This window comes from Xiphias gladius, chromosome 5 (genome assembly GCF_016859285.1).
Source record: "Xiphias gladius isolate SHS-SW01 ecotype Sanya breed wild chromosome 5, ASM1685928v1, whole genome shotgun sequence".
Taxonomy (NCBI): Eukaryota; Metazoa; Chordata; class Actinopteri; order Istiophoriformes; family Xiphiidae; genus Xiphias; species Xiphias gladius.
Window position 1 is genome coordinate 8,421,745 of NC_053404.1, and position 15,360 is coordinate 8,437,104.

The 15,360-nt window shown below is 39.4% G+C and overlaps 1 protein-coding gene across 4 annotated transcripts in view; it reads left to right on the forward strand.

The window, feature by feature from the left end:
- Positions 1-3,415: 3,415 nt before the first annotated feature.
- The window catches only part of pdcd6 (programmed cell death 6), a 29,282-nt gene continuing 17,337 nt past the window's right edge, over positions 3,416-15,360 (forward strand). The window contains exon 1 of one of the 4 annotated variants that reach the window (XM_040127314.1): positions 3,416-3,515. Coding sequence is in view for 2 of the 4 variants with exons in the window: in XM_040127311.1 (XP_039983245.1) it covers positions 8,344-8,426 (83 nt within the window). In the remaining 2 variants the exon portion in view is untranslated. Of the gene's footprint in view, positions 3,516-7,989; positions 8,427-15,360 lie in introns of those variants that run through there. The other 3 variants (XM_040127311.1, XM_040127312.1, XM_040127313.1) reach the window with 3 other exon arrangements.

A 15,360-nucleotide genomic window follows, 5' to 3' on the forward strand; every position in this document is an offset into this window, starting at 1 on the left:
ACGACAGGGAAGGGCCGTGTAGCTGCCAGGAATGTTCACATAAACATTGTCCTGGGTATTTCTTCCCCTGGTGGGGACATGCTGATGGAAGTTAGGTAAAACTGTTTAGGTTTATTTGATTAAAAATTACCAGCTACAATGAAAATACCATCCAGCTGTTTTGTCCTGTGACTGCTGATGACTTCATATAATTCCTGTAGTGCATGAATATGCATCTGGAGGAATGTAAACAGCAGTAACAAACACAGTAGGGAATTCTCTGCTCAGATAATATGGTCGACATTTTAACATTAAAATTTTGACATCTGGTAAACACTGTCCATACACTTTGACTGCGTTTGAGCACCAAGCGTTAATGATGTAAACACATAATCCGCCTCCCCTCGTCTCACCGGAGTCTTTTGTTCTGCCAGTGCAGAACCCGGTCTGCCCATCAATTGCAACAGAGTAATCATAAATAATACATGCTTCATTAATAAAGGTGAAAAAATTGTGAATTAAAACAAAAATATAGCAAAATTTTAGGGAGCTAAAGGCTGCAGCATCTGCCTGCACTGCCATCCCCTTGGTAATGTGCTAGTATGTGTGTGACATCACTGAAAAAGCATAAATAACTCCAGAAACTCTGCTCAATCAGAGTAAAAAACAGCAGAAACACATGATGCAGATTAACCTGTAAGGGCACCTGGTTTGAGCTGACCGAAAGGCTACGACAACTCAGATAACTATACTTTACAACTGTGATGAGCAGAAAAGCACACGTCAGATCTTGAGGCGGATGGGATACAACATCAGAAGACCACATTGGGTTCCACTCCTGTTAGCCAAGAACAGAGGCTGCATTGGGCACAGACTCACCAAAACTGGACAGATGAGGACTGAAAAAATGTAGCCTGGTCTGATGAATCTTGATTTCTGCTGAGGCACGCAGATGGTAAGGTCAGAATTTGGTGTCAACAGCATGAATCCATTAACCGTACATGCCTTGTGTTCAGACTGGAGGCATATAAATTGTGTCAGAAATGTTTTTGGTACACTTTGTGCCCCTTAATACTAATCAATCATCTTTTGAATGTCACAGCCTATCTGAGTATTGTTACTGACAATGTGCATCCCTTTATGGCCACAATGTATGTATCTAATAACTGCTACTTCCAGCATGATAATGAATTGTATCACAATGCAAAATTAGTTTCAAACTGGATTCATGAACATGACAATGAGTTTAGTGTATTTCAACGGCCCCCCCAATAACCAGATCTGAATCCAATAGAACACCTTTGGGATGTGGTAAAACGGGAGATTTGCAGCATAAATGTGCAGCTGACAAATCTGCAGAAATTATGTGATGCAATCATTTCAACATGGATCAGAATCTCAAAGGAATGTTTCCAATATCTTGTGGAATCCCTGCCACAGAAAATTGAGGCTGTTTTGAGAGCAAAGATGTTATACTTCGTTAATGTTTTGGACCAAAATGTAGACTCAGACACAGGCCAGTTCAGTGAATGAAGTTTAATGGAAAGAACTGAGGAAAAACAAGCTGACAGATGAACAAGCAGGTAGGCAGGCAGGAATAGACAACAGGTGACTACTAATAGGTTGCGGGCACAAAGGAATAAAAAACACTGAGGAACATAAGCAGGAACAAAAAAACAGACAGGTTGTGCCTAACATGGGAAAAAGGGCTGGAATAAGTACTGGCTTTGGGTGATGAAAGAAATTGGGATCAGGTGTGTGAGTGGGGATGGAGGTCCAAGTGGTTGGACATGAGAAACAGGTGAGCAGATGGAATTTGGGACAGAGAGAAATTCTAGGGACATCTTGTGGGTGAAAGGAGAATGGCAGTTCTGAAGGGGAGAACATAGAGATGGAGGAAGGTGAGCTGGAGATGGGTTGAAGAAGACGTGATAAAAGGGAGTCCCTACCCCAAGCAAGATTCCAATCTGTTCCTCAATTGCTCTGTCAGATATCTGGACCTGAGGGCCTGCAAAGACCAGCTGACACCTGCAACTTCCACCAGGCTTCCTAATGGGATAAACAATGATCTGATGGCAGCGAAAGAAACGCAGAGCTTTTTACAGAACATGTTTACAGTACTGGGCTGTAAAAGACAATCACAACTCCAGCACACTTACTGGAAATTATGAATCTGTGTGTTGACACACCTACATATACTTTCCATTGTTTGTTTCCAAAACAAAACAAGCTGCTCATGAATATTTGTAGAATGTAAATTAAAGTTGATGACTACTGTCCCAATAGCAAACGCTTTGTCACTGTCATCTCAGAGTTTTCTTCATGTCCTTCATTACCTTTATAATGATAGGGTGTTTACAAAACATGTTTAGATATATCTACGCTCTTAATTACTTTTTGAGAGTACAGCACTTAGTAGAAATAAGCATTTGTGCACATGAACACACTGTAAATCCTTCACTAATTCAATACATATGTTTTGCAGATTTTTTCAATGCACAGACAAATGCAAAACTACTACAGAACAAACTCCTGAATAGACAGCATCACCAGTGTGTCACCTCTTAGGGACTTTCTGTTACTTGGTCTCCCTCCCCCTCAGAGGGTGGAGTTGGCATTGTAACCTGCTGTGGGATAATTTCTAGCACAATAGCTGCCAGAGGAACCCCCAGAGACTGACCCGACTCCTCGTCCAGCAGCCACACACTGTCCTGCTCTGCTACCAGTACTGTTTCGCTCATCCTGGAAACAGTAACCCACTAATGCTTACAGCACACACTACACCAAATAAATTTATCTTCCATGTATCAGAGTTAGTTGTCACAGGTTTGAGCTAAATATACAAAAACTAAATGAGGAATAAATATTCAGTCACTTGTTTAAAGTCTTGAAACCCTAGAAACCCTTAGCGACGGTTTTTTTTGTCAATATAGGACTGTCGTCAACAACAGACAGAACTAATGCTAAGAGACCCAAAAAGCACACTAGTAATACCACCATGAAATTAGCAGTGCACTGAAGGCACACTCAGAGCTATGTACAGTATATAGCAAAACTGAGTAGTCAGTATCACTAAAATATTTTTAATTGAAGTGAGTTTAAGTTTTAGTTTATGTCTTAAAACTTTTTTACTCTTTACAAACTGTTGTGTGACTTGGCAGTGAATTTTTAATTGTTGTCACTATGCAGTCACAGTGGTAGTCCTGGCCAAGTCCACACCAAACATGCTAAACCCCATCTGATCCATCTCCATTCATCCATCCATAAGCTATACCACTTATCCTTTGAGGGTCGCAGGAGGGCTGCAGCCAATCCCAGCTGACATTTGGCGAGAGGCGGGGTACACCCTAGTCAGGTCACCAGTGTATCACAGGGCCAACATATATATAGACAAACAACCAGTCACATTTACATTCACACCTACAGGTGATTTGGATTCACCAATTAACCTAACCTGCATGTCTTTGGACTGTGGGCAGAAGCCAGAGTACCCGGAGGAAAAGCACAGGGAGAGCATACAAGCTTCACACAGAAAGGTGAGGCAACAGTGCTTACCACTGCACACCTTGTGCCAAGTCAGAAGCACTTACACATCTCTTTTTCAATGCAAGATTGCGTACATAGAAAATTGTGCATGGCATCATTTTTTTAAGGATGGCCACATGGCCTTCTGTTATTATATATGTCTATGTATGGTTCTTCCTATATCTCCTAACCACTGCTGCAACTGTGTTTAGCCTTATGTTCTATGGTAAGCCATTTTAACATTTAATTGAACCCCACTCCTATCTGTAATTACATTTTAGATATCCATATCGAATACCATTTTTCATAGTCAAAATTGTATTTTCAGTAACAGAATGGTAATTAATGATAGGCACAATATTCTTGCTAGTAAAAATTATATTTCAAAATATCTACACCTTTGATTGTACTAGTCAAAACTAATTCTTAAAAGTATAAGTGGCCATTTTAACATTGAATAGCTAGACTTGATATTTCCAATTTGTACAGTCCAATTGTTACTTGACATAATTTTGATTTCAGATATCCAAACTGAAGAACCATTCTATATATCTATAATGTCATTTTGAATATCCAAAAATACATTGTGACTACTAAAAATGTCTTTACGGATATCCACAATTGTTATTATGAATGGTAAAAATGCAATTTCAGATATCTACAATTAGAATTATGGCTAGAAACAATGCAATTGCAGATATCCATAAATGTATTGTGGATATCACATTCTTACTAGTAGAAATTGTATTTCAAGATATATAAAACTTTATTTCTCCTAATCAAAATTCAATTTCCGATACCTAAAAATCCTTAAAAAGTATAAGGACATCTGAAATGACAATTGTAACAAAAAACTATTTACTTTAATCTAACTATATTATTATATAACTATAAAATGTAATCTAATTTGTTGCAGTAATCACAGGTAGTCTATCTAACCTATTTGTTTTAATCATACATAAGATCACATACCCTAAACTTCGACTTAAAAATACTACAGTTATTTTTGGATGATACGGTTTCTAATCATTTAACATTTAGTGATGTTGTACAGGGGTGTACTCAGTTTTTTTATATACAACATACTGTAGGACTGACAATCATTTGTAAGTTTAAATTTTCTCTGCAAGACTCACTGGTCAGTAGAGGATATGGCTCTTTCAAGCTCCCTGGTCCTCTCCTTTGTCTGCTGTTCCTCCACTTCTGTTGAACACACATGTACATAAAGCACAGAGAAACAATGTGACATATACATAACAAATAGATATAAATAAACAGTTGTTTACTTAAAAACATTTTCCAAAAACCCTATAAAAAAGCTTATTAACAATCAAATGACACTGGTTTACCTCGTACCAAACCTCTTAATAAATCCAGCTTTCTACTCATTTACTGTGGTTTTAATGAAGGAAATGAATTCACAGTGAAAAAAACTATACCCAACTCGGCACGTGCTATTGATATAATAATAATGGTAGACAGCGATGTATTATTTCATATGTTTTTCAAAGCAAGGCAGGATTCCCAAACCTACAAGTGTTACCTCTCTATTCTCCCCTGAAATTAAACAGCCTCAACTTTTCTTTCCAATCAGAATAACCTGTATTTTTATTAAAAGTAGGTAAGTTTTTTTAGATGCACAGTCACAACTGTCACAATACAATTTGGAAGCATTCAGAAAAATCATTCATGAATTACAGTTTCAAACATTGTCATACAGTAAGTGTCCCATGTCCCAAATGTCCCATTTCATGCAAGGCCTCTTTCAAAGGATATGCTCTACTAAGGTGCAGCATTTAGAGGACTGTAGGCTAGTTTACAAAATGAGATAGTAAAGGATTTATTGTTATGTTTTTGCAAGTGTCTGCTAACCTCACAGAGACAAATAAGCAGCGGAAAATGGAATTTTTGATCATAAACACAAAAAAGGACTATGTCCTTCAAAGTTTCTAGGGGCCTTTGAAATGGGGAAATGACATGACATGTTTGGTCTTAAAATGTGGACTTCAAAGGCGGTCACCCCTGAAATGGGACACGGCTAAAATCTTTCATATGCTAAAATACCAGTCTTACCCTCTTTGTCAAGTATGGTGTGGTGACTGGGCACCAGGGAGTGCTGTGAACCAAACTCTTCAATCACAAACACTGTCTAGAATTAAACATAACAAACATTATATACAACACGACAACTTTTATTAACAGATTTATTTTCATCTTTTGGATGATTTGAGAGTGTGAACTGAGCCTGACAAGAACTGCTTTTTCATGACCAACATCAAATGAGGTTAGGGTTGTTAAAGACCGAACTGATTCAGAAGTAATATGTTTTCTTTTTCCTTCTTTTGCCTCTATGTAAGAAATGAATTAAGCTGCTTTGCTTTGGTTTCATGGACCTCTGTGGTGAACTGACTGACTAAACCCTTTACTTTATTCAACAACTCTATTCATGATTTAAGAAACAGATGGTACAACCATGTCAGCCAGATTTGCAGCAACCTGACTAATGATTTACCCTTTCTGAGAATACAAAGGGATTGTGTGGAGGGATATCACACATATGCTATGGTAGAATCAGAGTGACCTAAACACGTGTACACGCGGTAATGAAACAGTGACTTCCTTATAGGATTGATCGTTCATCAGTGACTGACTCTTGACTGTGAGCATTAAAAGCAAGGAAATTTTAAGTGTTTAAGTTTTGGGGTTTCTGTCATAAAGTGTGTCGTATAGGGAAAAAGCACTAAGCATGAGATTTTATCAGGCCAGCCTATGAGGCTCTATAGAGATTATATATTCTACATTATCTTCAGATAGGTGGTAGTGTTAGCTCTTTATTTGGACTGTTTAGAAACAGTCACTTGTAGCGGCAGAACATTTGTTCTAAATATGGTTGGAGTAATATACTTACTGTTATGTAACCTTATTCTATGATCAATTTGCTGCTGTTTTAGTCATCAAAAGTTTTAGTATTATTGTAAAAGAAGAGCTAAAAGTCACAAAATGTGTTACATAAGAGGTCTTGTCTCATCAACTAACTGTTCTTCAGGTGTGGGAATGTATCCCTGGAAACTACATTTTGTCTGAGGTATTTACAGTTATAGATGTATCATATCATGGTTTTTATGTCTAACAAATATTGAGTATCTTGGGTCATGTTTATTAGGTATATGTAAAATTTACTGGGATACCTCAAACTACTACTATTATGAGTTATGGTAAATACAACTAATATTGTAACAGCTGTATTTGAAATTAGAGTGACTATTGCTGCTCCTGACACAAATTATGTGTTTAACTGTTAGTATAATTGATTTATAAAATGATAAAATATCACTTCAAGAAGATCAACATACAGCATCTTTAGACTGCAAAAATGTGTGGGAAAGATACATTACTGCTGTTCCATAACATGGATTATTAAACAATTACAAAGCTATTCACATTAAAGTAGTTCACTCACTCAATAAAGCACTACATTTTCACAGTCATTATCCACCCAATCAATCTCCATCATAAATATTCCACCAGATGCTTTTGAGCTCAGACTTTCCCAAACACGTACAACCTCTGCACAGTTCAACTTAAAATTTTAGATATCCCAAGATACAAAACACTCTAGCACTCTGCATTTTCCAACTGGTGTGTGTGTTTGTGTGTGCAGACCTGTCAGACTCAGCCATGTCAATGTGTATGCATCTTTTAGCACCCAGCAGGCAGTCAATGGTCTGTTGAACCTTTTCTGGAAAACAGAAAAGGGGTTTTCATGCACAAGTTTTAGAACTGCACTTAAGGTTTAAATATCTGACATGATAAATGTATGAGGGCAAATGTATGAGGGTGACCATATGACCATTCTGTCTCCTCTCTACACAAGAGCAGGCAATGAAGAAAACTGACTTTGACTTTACATCAACTGACATAGATGTGAATGAGCTTCTAACTTTCTCTTGGAGCGATAATTTTACAAGTAAATGTAGCCGAAATCACAGCACAGCTGTTATCTTTAACTTATGTGTATGGTGATTTTGTTATAAAATCAGGACCTTAGCAGTGCAGAGCAGCAGCTTGGAAATGGCTTGTAAGAGACTGTTGGTTAACATTTAGTCTTAATAGGCCACAATTCAGACACTACTTCATCCTTGTTCCATTGTCTGACAACAGAAAAAGAAAAACATTTAAATGAGAACAGCTTTTTTGGGAAATTGGCTGCATTAAAAATACTGTATATATGAGCACAGAGAGTAGGAGAGGAGCAAACAGATAAGGTGCGGTCCAGCCATATACTAGGCTTTGACCTAGTCTTGTTCCTGCATCAGTCTACAACCAATACCACATTATGAAAAAGCCAGAACAGAATTTTAGAATTTTTTTGCAAATTTATTAAAAAGGAAAAACTGAAATATCATACTGACATAACTATTCAGACGCTTTACTATGACATTTGAAATTTAGCTCAGGTGCCTCCCATTTCTCTTGATCATCTTTGAGATGTTTCTACACCTTGTCCTGACCTCTCTGAGGAGTTATGAACTGAGAGACTGCGTTTCTTCACAGGATTAATCTGAATGAATTTGGAGTTAAATATGATACCGAAATTGATTTAATTAAAATATGTACAACAATATAGATTCTATATATACTCAGTAGAAAGTTGAGGAAAATGTGACCTTCCCTAAGGGTAGTGGTGATTGGCCACGCCTCTGTACGCGAGGAGGCAGGCTGTTAACTTGAACGTCGGGTGGTGGAGAGTGATTGAAGCTACAAGGAGGAGAAACTACAGCAGGAGAAAACAGTCTGTTGGTTTTACTTGCACAATTTAGACGGGCCATTTCCTTTAAAATGGCGTATCACAGTCCTTACAGAGCTTCACCGCACATCAACGTTCCTCCCGACCAGGGTTTTCTGTGGAATATCTTCCAGAGGTGAGTTGGGAAAGGCGCTTTGTTTCTCTAATGTCTGTCTGTCTCTCACTCCGCTTCGCATTGAAAACTGCTACCGTTGTTAGCACGGAAAGAGAGAGAATGGAACTGAGTGGTTGTGACACTAAATGTTACATTGAAGCTCTGCTTTTTTGTCTTAATTCTAGTGCCCTTAAAACCATTTTGGCTGAGAACAGAGCTCTGCAGTGTAATTACTGATTTATTATTTCTAAGGTTACCTCTCAGTTGTGGAGCTTCCTGGAAATACTACTCTATGGTGTACAATATAGCTTATAGCTATCACACGTCACTCAGGATATGACATTACAATTAATTTAATTACTTTAGCTCAGTGTCACATAGCTTTATTATAGATGTTAAAAAATCTTAAAATTAAGATGGCTTCATCAGTCAACTGGACCTACACCAGTGTGATTTTCCAAACTGGGGTCTAAGGACCTCTAGCAGTCCTTGGAGAGTTTTCTCACACTGTTCTCTGCAAAAGAGGACAGCTCAGTTTTTTAAAGATTTTTCACTTAAAAATAGAGACATGAGAAAATATTTCATGATTTACTACATCTACCACCATTTGTCTGTTTCTGCACCAAGTCAGCAAAGAAAAATCCTCTGATAAATCTGATAATTTTAGGTGTACACAAGGCAGTGTACATATTCATGAGAGCCTGACATGAATACTGGAAAGCTAATCTACAATAATTATGTAATCTGTCGTATCCTGTATTATTTTTTCCCCATTTTGATGTTACAGTGTCAGTGGCCATTTTCAACCACTGAGTCATTAATTTGACAATAGCCTGAGCCAAAAGTGTGTCAGCAGCAAAAATCGTCATAGTAGTAGGCAATGAGGGAATTAGTTGATATGCTTTGGCCCCTGGTAATAGTAAACTATAGAGTTATGTAATACTGCAGAGAAATATTTCCCTCTGCTTTGCATTCTCACAACACTGAGATGCTGCACGCATTGCAAGGCTTGAAACACCTTTAATGAATTATTAATGTATGGCGCAAATCCTCTTAGAAATTAGGTCAGATGTATACATTTTGTCTCATCTTTTGCTTTTCTCTCTGTTTCTCTATCTCACACATTCTTAATCTTTCATTCAGTCACGCAGTTAGCCCTTCCCATGACTATCATGGCGGTGTAAACATATAGAGTCATCATCACTCGATTTGTCACAAACACAAACAAAATGACTTTCATGAGCACATGCACATTCATCTCTCGTGACCATTGTGCTGCCTCATTTGCTGCCTCTTGGTGAAAATCTGGCAGAATAGTGCTGGAATTCCCTCAGTCATATGATCAGAGTCAATAGAGCATAGGTGCTAGGGGAGGCCTCTCAATCTTTGTGTCACGCACACACCTACTAATCCATGACTCACTGTCCTACTGATGTGCTGCTTTTGGAAAGCCATTCAGTTTAGGTCACATATTATACTCTTTTTTTATAATGTCTAATCATATATGTCTTTCTCTGACCAAATGTGTCATTTCAGTTAATGGAATAGAGTCATTCATTCACAAAGTGTTTTGCACAGTGAATGATGAAGGTATACTGCAGTTATGCTTTATTTGGCCTCAGTTGAGCGTATTTTTTTCCCCAGTATATTCAGTTCCATGACTTGAGATAGAATGAATCATGAGGAAGACATTCTCTCCTTTTTGCCTGGTTTCAAGTGCATGATGCTGGTATGACAAAAATGTTTGCACTCAGCCCTTCAAGAGTCAAGAACAACATAAGGCTTTGAGTTGGATTTAGATCAACAATACAGATTCATTGCTAAGCAAGAACAACATGTTCACTGACTGCAGCGTTTCCCATACACAGGCTCTACTTGGGTAGCCCACCCAGGTAGATTCAACTTAGGTAAATTCTACATTCGAATGCCTTATTTCACTCTTTTTTTGAACTAACTAGTTTTTAGCTTCACTCCTGTCTGAGTTTCGTGTGCTGCAGTAACTGAATGCGGACTAGAGGCTTCTCTGCGCACAGCCACCTTGCTAGCGTCTACCGATAGTCTGCATGTAAGGAGTTTAGGGGATGTGTAAATTGTAGCTACAGAAAATAACCTGGGTTACACTTGTCCCTTCTAAACTGCATGAGTCTCTGCATGCACATCGGTTACATGCCATGTACATTTTCAACCTGTGGGAAACACTGGACTGTCCGCTACCTCAGTGTCATTACTTGTTACTTTGGAATGAAAACATATTAAGACTGGTTAAAATTAAATTAGAACTTGTAGGAAGGACATTTAGTTCACCTAGAATAATTGAACAGAAATGTGAAAGATTTTACTTACAATTAATTTTACAAATGGTAAAAATTGATATGAATTCTCAGGATTACTGAAGCGTGTGGACTGTCAAACGGAAACTGGCTCGTGGTTCATTCCACAGTTTAAACCTTAGATCAAAATAGAAAAAGGAGCAATGAAAACGGACAAAAGGATTTCCTTGGAAGTTTTTGTGAAGGCAGCTTTAAATTGGAAACCATGGTGACATTGCCTTACGTTTGGTCCATTTTTGTGGAAAGTAGGGCTGGGTTTGTTCCATAAGCCATATTCCAACCTGACTGCTTAATAGGTCACAGTGAAACATGGAGCAATCTGAACACAATAACCAGCTCAGCCATGGTTTTCTTATGTCATTCAGCTTTTTTACACACCAGTTTTGCATTCAACAACTTGAAGATAGACTGTGCTAGAGACATGTGGGAGTTTTAATGAAGTTTTGACTTCTTCAGTCAGCTTGCTTTTTTTTTTTTTTCTGGCGAGGTAACTTTGTCTGAGGCTGAATGAACGAGTTTGTGGAAGGTTATACTGTATACACATTCTTCTTTGAGTTAATCTGTCAGTGTTTGGAAAAGGTTGGATACCCCACTGCCTGGACTAACCAAACCACTCCTTACCATCACTGTGACAAAGCTCTCATTTATGGAGGTATGCTGAGAGCTGTTTTTCTCTCCAAGAAGACAAGGCAGGTGTTTTTTATGTTTATGTTTTTTTTTTTTCTTTATTTAGGTGGAAGAAGTTGCTGAAGAGAGGTGGTAACGGAGATGTATATCTGATCATCGTATAAAAAGCCATGAAGGCTACAGACATTGTGATATGACCTCACATAAAGCATCACAGCTGGGAGCAGAGGCCCATTCCACAATGTCAGCACTGGGCTGGTCCTGTGTTTTTTTTGTTTTTGTTTGTTTGTTTGTTTTGTTTTTTTTCCTTGGAGGATTTTTCCTGTGTCCTCCCGCTTCTTCTCTTGAGGTATTCAGAGTGTGTTTATTGAGTGTGCTTTATGTTGATAGGTTGGGCCTGGCAGGTTGTGAAGGAACACATGAGTCACTGGATGTTTGACTAAGCTACATTACTGTACCTACATCACTGTAGCTTACATTATTTCACAACTGTGAAGAATATTATTTGTGTCATAGTCCAGCCTGTTAATGTTTTTATGTCTCTGCATCTCGGAGAAAACTCATGGCTAAGTTGAGGCTGAGCTTTGTAAATGTATCTAGAAAACGTATGTTGTCAGCTGATGTGTATTAAGAGGGATGGTTTGACAATCAAAAGAAAAATTAAGCACAAAAGTAATTTAGCATATCTTCAATCTTATTTGTAAAACTAGATGCCCTTACAGCTTTGATATTTTATATTTTCTGGCTAAACATGCTCCTCTAGCTAACCAGAGCACTGTGTAGAGGGTGGGAGACATTGGCCATAATGGAGAGGAGATTTGACAACATCCTCCTCTCAACAACCACATACAGAGGGTCCAGCTCCACCCCCAGGACAGGGCCAGCCTTGTGAATCAGGTTATTGAGTCTGTTGGTGTCGGCCACACTCAGGCTATTGCCCCAGACCACAGACCACAGCATAGAAAAAGGCGCTGGCCACCACTGACTCATAAAACATGCACAGCATGGTGTCACAGACGGACTGGAGGACTGGAGCCTCAGCAGGAAAAAGAGCCAACTGTGGCCCTTCCTGTAGAGGGCAACAGAGTTCCTGGTCCAGAGGACACCCAGACATATGTACTGCTACCAACTCCACCATCTTTCCCCTAATGGAAAGAGGAGTAGCACGAGTCCCGGATCTCCTGAAATCCACCACCAGCTTCTTTGTTTTGCTGATGTTGAGCTGCAGGTGGCTTAGCTCACACCAGTCCACAAAACTGTCCACCGCCTGCTGGGACTCTGACACATCTGCCTGATGCACCCAACAACTGCAGAGTCATCGGAGAACTTCTGTAGGTTGCAGGTCTCCGTGTTGTTCCTGAAGTCTGAGGTCTAAAGGGTAAAGAAAAGAGGGATTGTCCCTTGTGGAGCCTGTGTCTGACCCAAAGTTGTGGCAAGAGTGTAGGCATAGTGGAGCAAGTAAATGATGGTATCGTCCGCTCCAACATCCACTTGGTAGATGAACTGAAGGGGGTCCAATGAAAGCTTGACCAATGGACAGAGAAGCCAGCACCAGTCTTTCAAAAGCCTTCATGATGCGTGAAGTCGACGCTACCAGCCTGTTGTCGCTGGCGGCACTGGGACGGGCCTTCTTTGGTACAGGAACCAGACAGGAAGTCTTCCTCAACACAGGGACCTTTTCCAGATGCAAAATGAGGATAATGAGGTGCTGGAATATGACACAAACCTAGGGCGCATGCCTTGAGCACCCTTGGGCTGATACCATCTGCACCAGAAGCCTTTGCGGGGCAGGGTCAACTCAGCACCCTCCTCACCTGGTCAGCAGAGATGATCAGTGTGTTGGAGTTGTCGTTGTCGCTGGTTGGTTTATGATGAAAGTGGTCAATGGGAGCTGCATGTTGAATCTATTGAAGAAACAGTTCAGCTCTTCCCATATAGTATCTGACTGCTGAGCTTGTAACCAGTGATGCTCCTTATGCCTCTCATGACCTCCCTGGTGTTGTTCTGCCGCAGCCTCTGCTCCAGGTTCCTCCTATAGGCCTCCTTTCTTTTTCTGATATTAACTGACAGCTGTTTCTGGACCCTTTTTACTGCCTCCAGGTTTCCTCACCTGAATGACCTCTTCTTCTTGTTCAGGAGAGCATTGATAGCTTTAGTAACCCAGGGCTTGTTGTAGGAGACACAGCAAAAAGTTTTGACTGGAACAGAGGTGTTCACACAGAAATTGATGTACCTGGTCAAACAGTCTGTCATACCATCTACAGTTAGGTCCATAAGTATTTGGACAGTAATTTTGCCTCTGTAGACCACCACGATGGATTTGAAATGAACCCATCAAAATGTGATTGAAATGTAGACTTTCAGCTTTGCTTCAACGGCTTAAAAAAATATTGCAATAACTGTTTAGGAATTACAGCCATTTGTATACATAGTCCCTTATTTTCAGAGGCTAAGTAATTGGTCAAACTAACACAATTGTAATATAAGGATTATTTTTAATTCTTACATTAAAAACCTTTGCAGTCAGTGACTGCCTGAAGTCTGGAACCCATGGACATCACCGAATAATGAGTTTCCTCACTTGAAATGCTTTGCAAGTCTTTTACTGCAGCCGCCTTCAGTTGCTGCTTCTGTGTGGGACTTTCTGCCTCAGTTTTGTCTTCAGTAAGTGAAAAGTATGCTCAGTCTGGTTGAAGTCAGGTGACTGACTTGGCCATTAAAGAATATTCAATTTCTTTGCCTTGAGAAATTCTTGGGTTGCTTTCACAGTATGTTTTGGGTCATTGTCCATCTGTACTGTGAAGCACCATCTTATCAATTTGACAGAATTTGGCTGAATCTGAGCAGATAGTACAGCCCTGGACACTTCAGAATTAATTCTGCTGAATTTATCAGCAGTCACATTATCAATTAACACCAGTGACCATGAGCCATTCCTTTCCGTCTCCATACTATTCTCTTCCCATCATTCTGGTACAAGTTAATCTTAGTTTCATCTGTTCAGAGAATCTTGTTCCAGAACTGGGCAGGCTTTTTTTAGATGTTTTCTGTCAAAGCCTCATCTGGCCTTTCTGTTCTTGAGTGTTACCAGTCGTTTGCACCTTGTGGTAAACCCTCTGTATTTACATTCATGAAGGCGTCTCTTGATTGTAGACTTTGACAATGATATGCCTACCTCCTCGAGAGGGTTCTTAACCTGGCTAGATGTTGTGAAAGGGTTTACTTTACCAAGGACAGAATTCTGTGATCATCCACTTTAGTTGTCTGCGGTGGTTTTCCAGGTCTTTTGGTGTTGCTGAGCTTGCCAGTGCATTCCTTCTTTTTAAGAATGTACCAAATTGTTGATTTGGCCACTCCTAAAGTTTCTGCCATCTGCCTGAAAGGTTTATTTAGTTTTTTCAGCCAAATGATGGCCTTAATTTTCATCAACACCTCTTTGGACCGCATATTGAGAGTTCCCATGAACAACTCCCAAATGCAAATTCAGCACTTGGAATTAACTCCAGACCTTTTTATCTGCTTAATTTGTCATGAAATAACAAGGGAACAGGCGACACCTGGCCATTAACTGATCAGTTGTCAATTTTTTTTTTATAAAACTGATGTAATTCCTACATGGTTAATGCAATATTTTGTTATTGGCTGCAGAAAAGTTCCTTTACGGTAATGTGAACAAGGTGGTTACATCTGTTGTTAATAAAAGTAGCAAGCCTATTACCTCTTTTCATCCTGCTCAGATTTATTCCTGACCACCTGAACTATCTGAAAGCTGGTGATTGGATCTGGAGTATCTTCATGTAGCCATGTCTCTGTAAAACACTACACTCACGGAAATCCCTCCAATGCCTCACAAGGGTTGTTAGCTCATTCATCTTGTTTTCAGCAATCTTACATTGCTGACGATAGAGGGGAGATAGAGCTTTTACCTCCTCTTTCCAAGAGTCTCTGTTGTCCGAACCCAGCTCTCTTCCCTCATCTCTTCATTCCTCCTCTGCATC